The following is an 8,548-nucleotide window of genomic DNA, read 5'->3' on the forward strand; positions in this document are numbered from 1 at the left end:
CTGCATCATGTAAACTACATTTATCAAATCCTCAATGGTATGGCTGAAAGAGCTTGGATGACTGCATCATGTAAACTACATTTATCAAATCCTCAATGGTATGGCTGAAAGAGCTCGGATGACTGCATCATGTAAACTACATTTATCAAATCCTCAATGGTATGGCTGAAAGAGCTCGGATGACTGCATCATGTAAACTACATTTATCAAATCCTCAATGGTATGGCTGAAAGAGCTCGGATGACTGCATCATGTAAACTACATTTATCAAATCCTCAATGGTATGGCTGAAAGAGCTCGGATGACTGCATCATGTAAACTACATTTATCAAATCCTCAATGGTATGGCTGAAAGAGCTCGGATGACTGCATCATGTAAACTACATTTATCAAATCCTCAATGGTATGGCTGAAAGAGCTTGGATGACTGCATCATGTAAACTACATTTATCAAATCCTCAATGGTATGGCTGAAAGAGCTTGGATGACTGCATCATGTAAACTACATTTATCAAATCCTCAATGGTATGGCTGAAAGAGCTTGGCTGACTGCATCATGTAAACTACATTTATCAAATCCTCAATGGTATGGCTGAAAGAGCTTGGATGACTGCATCATGTAAACTACATTTATCAAATCCTCAATGGTATGGCTGAAAGAGCTTGGATGACTGCATCATGTAAACTACATTTATCAAATCCTACACCGAGAACATAAGTTCATCAAACAGTTTAAAACTCAATTGAAAGGGATGTTTTAGTTGATTTGGTTTATTTTAATGTCCATTACATATGCAGCAGATACTCTTCCTGCAGATACTCTTCCTGCAGCAAGTCAAATAAACCCCCCCAATTAGAATTTAAAAAAGGACATCCATTTAATTCATCAAATGCACTTGTATAAATGATAGAAAGTAGCGTACAATAGACACAAACCTAGATGATCAATAAATTAAGTGCATGCAGGTGGTTGGGTAATGCTCAGTGCATGGAGGTGGTTGGGTAATGCTCAGTGCATGGAGGTGGTTGGGTAATGCTCAGTGCATGCAGGTGGTTGGGTAATGCTCAGTGCATGGAGGTGGTTGGGTAATGCTCAGTGCATGGAGGTGGTTGGGTAATGCTCAGTGCATGGAGGTGGTTGGGTAATGCTCAGTGCATGCAGGTGGTTGGGTAATGCTCAGTGCATGCAGGTGGTTGGGTAATGCTCAGTGCATGGAGGTGGTTGGGTAATGCTCAGTGCATGCATAACCAGGTCCCTTCCATGATCATGCTTCCCTGTCATAAAGGACGTCATCTCCTCCTGTCCTGTCCCTCAGTAATCCACTGACGGTAGTGTCACCATCCTGGTGAACTCCTCGTAGTGCACGTTGCCATTAGACTTCACGTTGGCTTCTCTGAACAGCTCGTCCACTGCAAAGTTTAGAGGGGAAACAACTTCATGTTAATTCGCCGATCTGGGACCAACAACAAGTATGTTAGCAGGTAGAAACTTTAAAAAATTAACTCCATTCAAATGATGTGTTTTATCATTTGCAAATTTACACAAGAATCAGTTAATGTATGTGTTGACACATTTGGTGTTTGGTATTTTATTAGGATCCCCATTAGATGTTGCAAAAGCAGCAACTATTCTTCCTGGGGTTCAACACAAACATGAAACATAACACAGAATTACATAATACAGAACATCATTAGACAAGAACAGCTCAAGGACAGAACTACATACATTTTTAAGAAGGCACCACGTAGCCTCCATGTCAATACACACAAACTATCTAGGTCAAATAGGGGAGAGGCGTTGTGCCGTGAAGTGTCGTTTTATCTGTTTTTTGTAACCAGGTTTGCTGTTTATATGAGATGGAAGTTCCATGCCATAAGGGCTCTATATAAAACTGTACGTTTTCTCGAATTTGTTCTGGATTTGGGGACTATGAAAAGACCCCTGGTGGCATGTCTGGTGGGGTAAGTGTGTGTGTCAGAGCTGTATGTAAGTTGACTATACAAACAATTTGAGATTTTCAACACATTAATGTTTCTTATTAAAAGAAGTGATGCAGTCAGTCTCTCCTCAACTCTTAGCCAAGAGAGAATGGCATGTATATCAGCCCTCTGATTACAATGAAGAGCAAAACGTGCCGCTCTGTTCTGGACCAGCTGCAGCTTAACTAGCTCTTTCCTTGCAGCACTGGACCACACGACTGGACAATAATCAAGATTAGACAAAACTAGAGCCTTGGGACAGATATCAATTCAATTTCATTGAAATGATGTGGAAATAACGTTGATTCAACCAGTGTGTTCCCAGTTGGGAAGCTCCCATCTGCATGTGTATTTCCATAGGGTCTCTTGGAGTCACTTGGGGCATCACAACAGTCTAAAGTGGCCTTGTTTCTGCACTCATTTAACCCTTTACACTCCTGTGAATTGGCCTATGGATAGGGCCACATAATAAAAATTTTAAAAATGTACCCCCTTTTTCGTTATATCCAATTGGTAGTTACGATCTTGTCTCATCGCTGCAAATCCCCAACGGACTCGGGAGGGGCGAATGTCGAGAGCCACGCGTCCTCCGCAACATGACCTGCCAAGCCGCCACTGCTTCTTGACACACTGCTTGCTTAACCTGGAAGCCAGCCGCACCAATGTGTCAGAGCCCGGCCCGCCACAAGGAGTTGCAAGAGCACAATGAGACAAGGAAATCCCCCTCCAACTAAACCCTCCCCTAACCCGGACGATGCTGGGCCAATTGTGCGCCGCAACATGGGGTTCCCGGTCACATCCGCCTGTGACACAGCCTGGGATGGAACTGGTTAGGGCTACCTTGACATGTTTCTTACAGAAGAAATATGACAAGCATATGCATTTGCATGGTACAAATTGAAAGGGAACAGTTTAGAGATTATTAGACCAAGAGGTGAAGACAACAGTTTACCTAACAAGACTGAATCCAAGCACTTGATTTTATGTGCATTTTACATTATGTACTTTTTTGCCACATTTGTTCATAACAAAATGTGAAAATACTCTGGATACATTCAGTAACATGATAATATCCCTGTAAAATGTGTTGTAGTTGCAACACAAGACAGAACAATAAGAGGTTTGAGAGAGAGGTGTAACTGCTCTCCAAAGTGTGCACATTTCCTAAGAAATGTCAATGCCCTTTTATGACTCAAAGAAAAGGCTTCAACTGTAAGGTGCCTTTTTGAGCTCCTAGCTGCGGTGGAGGAATTAGAGCGAGGACACGCGTAGTTATTTTGTTTGGAACACAACCCTGCATCCCTGCAATCACACAATTACTGTTGTTTAAGCAATCCAAGAACGGTCCTTTATGAAAATCGCAATCTGGGTCAGATGGGAATCATTTGAAAGCTTGTTCTATTGCCAACATGACAAGCTAAGTAATAAAACATGACATGAAAGTGTTAGGATTTCACAATGCAATTTAGGGAAACATATCGTACATTTGGCGCGCATAGACTGGTTAGCTGTCAACGTCACGAAAACGATGCACGACATTCAATGGGGTAGAAGTCGTGTTGTGATTCTGGATGGCCAGATAGCTACCAACAATGGAAAAAAACCTGGCATGAGGGGAATTGTAGTTGGCTAATTTCAGATAGTTTTATTTTGTTCTTGATAACATGTCTTGTTTTGAGGTGTTTGGACAGATGTCATGTCTCTGCTAATATGGCAAACATATGCTAGATTGCTAAACAACAACTGTAACAATGTAGTTGAGAGACAAGTGCTCATTGTGCAAAATGATTTGTGTTTTCAATAAATCAACAATCTAAGCCAACCCCATGGTTGCGCGGTTATTGCTAAACAACCAAACCAGTCTATTTAAAGGAATCATGAGTGCATTCAAGTGCGTGTGCCAAGGCAAATGTTCTTCACTGTAGACAGACAGGCTCATTCTGTTAAAAATAAACCAGGGTATGACACCATGTCTTCTTGTGACTATACATCAAACATGGTGATCATAAACGCTGTATATGAAATTAGATTTATGACATGAAAATGTGAAGTGCACATTTGGACTCAAGGGTGTTAGGCTTGCTTGTAATGACATCAAAGCAGTATTTATTATAATCCTCAACATTTTATCTTTCAAAATACATAGAGTCCTCTTAATTTACAACATTTCCCTCACGCAGACAAAACATTTAAAAAAGTTGCCCAATTAGCTGGAGGGATGGGGGCAACTTCTTGTCTCTGCAGTGCTCAAGTTCAGATCGGCTGTCAGTCAAAACCCAGACAGAGCTGTGAAGCACAGAGCCTGAGCTCTGATGTCATGTATAGCACGTTACTGTACAGACACCGAGTTCCAATTTAGGTGTTTATCAGTGTACAAATCTGCCATTTTCAACCCGTATACAGGTACAAGCGTAAAGGGTTAAAAGAGCTGAACTGATAAACTAATACCAGGTAAAGTTATACCAGTTATATTTGACTTTTTTGCTTTTGTTTACCTCTACCATCTGTTCAGATCAGTGCAGATGATGTATAAGAGATTGTGAGAAGGAGCCAATTCAGACTGTTGAGCTGCACTTTCAGGGCCAGTTTCCCAGACCCAGATTAAGCCTACCTACTGCTCCTGCGTTAAACGGCATTTTCAAGAGGCTCCATTAGGCATTATATCTAGTCCTGTCCACGACAGCTAAAACCCCTAGTGATAGAAACACATAGTAGGCTACCTTCTTTATCAGTCAGCTTCTCTCCTAGCTTGGTGAGCTTGGCCCGGAGCTCCGAGGCTAGGATGTAGCCCTTCTTCTGCTTGTCCGTCATCCTCATGGCCTCCAGGATCTCCGCCTTGGGGTCCTCCTGCTGGATCTGCCGGTGCATCATGGTCAGGAAGGTGGAGAAGTCTAGCTCGCCCTTCTTTTCTGGAGAAGGACGGATATTAGTAGAACTAATCACCTGCAAAGGGCACCATTGATCCAAAATAGGCCTAAATGCTGCTGATAAAGTGACTGGTTATCTGCTACATGGCCGAGTTGTATATGTCCATACAACTGTACTGAGCATGGTTGGTTATTCCTTACTTCAATAAAGTGCATGCTTGTTAGGGTAGTGGAGTGTGTCAATATGGCTGCATTTACACAGACAGCCCAATTCTGATATTTTTCCCACTAATGGGTCTTTTGACCAATCACATCAGATCTTTTCACATCTTTTTCAGCGCTGATCTGATTGGTAAAAAAAAAGTGAAAAAATATCAGAATTGGGCTGTCTGTTTAATGTGTAAAATTATGAACTGCAAATGGGCATGAAGTTCAGAGTAACAGAGCAGGCAAACTTTATGACTCTCAGAAAAACATTCTGTTCAATATTGTAAATCGGGAAGTTGGGGATTGATGGGAAAAAATCCTGTTGAGTCAAACGTGTTCTAACCAAAGCCTTTTTCACATTACCAAATCAGTTAATTGGTTTGAATATTTCTCAGTACTTCCCCCAGGTTAAAAAGTTCAGTGCAGCAATTTTGAAGAGCTGAGAGAAGATAAATATTTTTTTAATGTAATAAATGTAATTGGAACAAGCTTGGGACAGATTTCAGCTAACGTGTAGGTTACACTCAATGTGACAACTTCTCCCTCTACCCATCCCCCAAGTAGCAGCTTGCCTGCCTACTAAATCATTTACGGCCAAAACCTCACTACAATTCATAAACAGTATGGCTAGATCAACAGGTGTCTAGAGCCGCCTCAATATTCTAAAGTCTTCCGCTTCCCTGCTTGTTCCCTTCATCTGCACTGACCTTTAAACAGGCCGTGGTGAAGGAGAGGAAGTCCCTTTAGAACCCTCAAACTCAACCAGTTCCACTGTGGTTTTTTATCATTCCCATTTAATTAGGGACTGTTTTAGACCTGGAACACCAGGTGGGCGCAATTAATTATCAGGTAGAACAGAAAACCATCAGCCTCCGGACCTCGTAGGGTAAGAGTTGAATATCAAATTTCAATCAAATTTATTTTATATAGCCCTTCGTACATCAGCTGATATCTCAAAGTGCTGTACAGAAACCCAGCCTAAAACCCCAAACAGCAAGCAATGCAGGTGAAGAAGCACCCCTGCTATAGACTACTGAGATGCCCCCAGGGTCAGTCACTCTAGACCAGGGCTCTCCCAACCTTGTTCCTGGAGAGCTACTCTTCACTCCAACCCCAGTTGTAACTAACCTGATTCAGCTTATTAACTAGCTAATTATTAGAATCAGGTGCGCTAGATTAGGTTTGGTGTGAAAACCTACAGGACCGTAGCTCTCCAGAAACAGGGTTGGAGAGACTTGCTGTAGACTATTGACATTCCCCCCAGGGTAGGTCACTCTCGACCAGGGGTACTCAACTCTTACCCTACCCAGTCCGGAGCCTGCTGGTTTTCTGCTTTACCTGAACATTAATTGCAAACACCTGCTATCCCAGGTCTAATTCAGTCCCTGATGGGTCAGTCAATCTAGGCTACTGAGATGCCCCCAGGGTAAGTCAATCTAGGCTACTGAGATGTCCCCAGGGTCAGTCAATCTAGGCTACTGAGATGTCCCCAGGGTCAGTCAATCTAGGCTACTGAGATGTCCCCAGGGTCAGTCAATCTAGACTACTGAGATGTCCCCAGGGTCAGTCAATCTAGACTACTGAGATGTCCCCCAGGGTCAGTCAATCTAGGCTACTGAGATGTCCCCCAGGGTCAGTCAATGTAGACTACTGAGATGTCCCCAGGGTCAGTCAATCTAGACTACTGAGATGTCCCCAGGGTAAGTCAATCTAGACTACTGAGATGTCCCCGAGGGTGGGTCAATGTAGACTACTGACATGCCCCCAGGGTAAGTCAATCTAGACTACTGAGATGTCCCCAGGGTAAGTCAATCTAGACTACTGAGATGTCCCCGAGGGTGAGTCAATGTAGACTACTGACATGCCCCCAGGGTAAGTCAATCTAGACTACTGAGATGTCCCCAGGGTAAGTCAATCTAGACTACTGAGATGTCCCCGAGGGTGGGTCAATCTAGACTACTGAGATGTCCCCAGGGTCAGTCACTCTAGACTACTGAGATGGCCCCAGGGTCAGTCATTAAACTACTGAGATGCCCCCAGGGTCAGTCATTAGACTACTGAGATGCCCCCAGGGTAAGTCAGTCTAGACTACTGAGATGCCCCCCAGGGTAAGTCAGTCTAGACTACTGAGATGCCCCCCAGGGTCAGTCATTAGACTACTGAGATGCCCCCCAGGGTCAGTCATTAGACTACTGAGATGCCCCCCAGGGTCAGTCATTAGACTACTGAGATGCCCCCAGGGTCAGTGAGGGGCCCTTGATGGCGTACCTATCTTGTGGACCTGCAGGTGTCGGTCGATCTCACCGAAGGTGGGACTCGTCCCCAGACAGCGCATAACTGTGATCAGGTCCTTGGCTTCAATCTTCCCCTTGCGCTTCTTGTCGTACAAGGAGAAACATTCCTTGAACTCTACAGGGAAAAACAGGCAAATAATGCACCAAAAGAAACTAAAAAACAAATCATGATAATCCATTCTAAAAACAGTGCATATTACAATGTTTCTCCTCTCCAAGGAGGCAATTCAAATGTTCTTGTCTCACAAGTGTAGAGAAATAAGTAAATCATACTTGTAACCTCAATTGGGACTATTTTCTAAGATTCCCTTTTTAAAAAGACATTGCTCTCAAAGTTTGTCACAACATTTTACTTTACTGTTCAATATCAATTTATTGAAAAATAATGACATTATTTATGTCCCATGTGACCTCCCACACACCAAAAGAAAAGCTAGCAAACAAAATAGCACACCTTACCGTTGATCTGAGTTCCTGACAGGAATTTAGCCTGAGGAAAAACACAATACACCATGAATTGGCCTAAACATGTACAGAAATGAGTAAACACAAAACACTTCAATTGTTTTTTTCTTACCATGTCTGTAGTCAGAGATCTCTCTTCCTGGAATGCAACTGGCTTACCTTACCTGTCTCCACACCCATCTGCCTGCCGGTTCAAAGTCCACCACAGAGTACATGTTATTTAATACCGGTTGCTGTGGAAACTGAGATAGTGGATCCAAGGTATCATATTATCCTCTCCCTTTCTCTTCTATCAAATACTTGTGATACTAATCACTACCTTATTATCTGATATGACAACCAGGATATGTTAATCTACACAGCGTGGCCATTAGCAGACAAGTTACAGTATATAAAACTAATGGTTTAATAAAAAAAGTTAAATTCTTCAGTAAGATAGGTAACTTTGTCTATATTAAAAGTAGGCGTAAGTATGATTGATCTTGCTCAACTAATAGAACTCCCCCGTTTCAATTCAATACCATTTTATGTCTAGTGAAAGGACAGATGACAGGATAGTGATGACACTGAATAATATATACATTTCCTGAGGTAGCTGCAATATATAACATTACCACTAGAGGACACTGTCTATCAATCCAGCCATGTACTAATACTCCATATAATAATTTGGTATGTGTATACCCCACTACATCTGGCGTGTACTCTGTATTCCACTCAGTTGGTAGATCATGG

At 42.5% G+C, this 8,548-nt stretch overlaps 1 protein-coding gene across 2 annotated transcripts; it reads right to left on the reverse strand.

The window, feature by feature from the left end:
* Window positions 1-755: 755 nt before the first annotated feature.
* On the reverse strand, window positions 756-8,026 carry calml4a (calmodulin like 4a). 2 transcript variants are annotated; one of them, XM_036981390.2, is made up of 5 exons: window positions 7,926-8,026; window positions 7,808-7,838; window positions 7,323-7,463; window positions 4,701-4,889; window positions 756-1,410 (listed from the first exon to the last, which is right to left on the reverse strand). In XM_036981390.2, the coding sequence occupies exons 1-5, from the start codon at window positions 7,926-7,928 to the stop codon at window positions 1,313-1,315; spliced, it is 462 nt and encodes a 153-aa protein (XP_036837285.1). In that variant the 5' UTR covers window positions 7,929-8,026; the 3' UTR covers window positions 756-1,312. The 2 variants fall into 2 exon arrangements, with proteins under 2 accessions (XP_036837285.1, XP_090079184.1); XM_090223058.1 differs by lacking the exon at window positions 7,926-8,026 and having other exon boundaries at window positions 7,808-7,862.
* Between the last annotated feature and the right edge of the window lie 522 nt (window positions 8,027-8,548).

Source organism: Oncorhynchus mykiss, chromosome 26 (assembly GCF_057628025.1).
Source record: "Oncorhynchus mykiss isolate SJ-2025 chromosome 26, ASM5762802v1, whole genome shotgun sequence".
NCBI lineage: Eukaryota > Metazoa > Chordata > Actinopteri > Salmoniformes > Salmonidae > Oncorhynchus > Oncorhynchus mykiss.

Excerpts from the sequence above, each read along its gene's own strand:
- calml4a (XM_090223058.1), bottom strand. The coding sequence starts at position 7,862 with ATGGTGTATTGTGTTTTTCCTCAGGCTAAATTCCTGTCAGGAACTCAG. Across the intron at positions 7,464-7,807 it reads GTCAGGAACTCAGATCAACG|AGTTCAAGGAATGTTTCTCC; the intron begins GTAAGGTGTGCT and ends TTTTCCCTGTAG. Across the intron at positions 1,411-4,700 it reads GAAGCTGACTGATAAAGAAG|TGGACGAGCTGTTCAGAGAA; the intron begins GTAGCCTACTAT and ends TAAACTTTGCAG.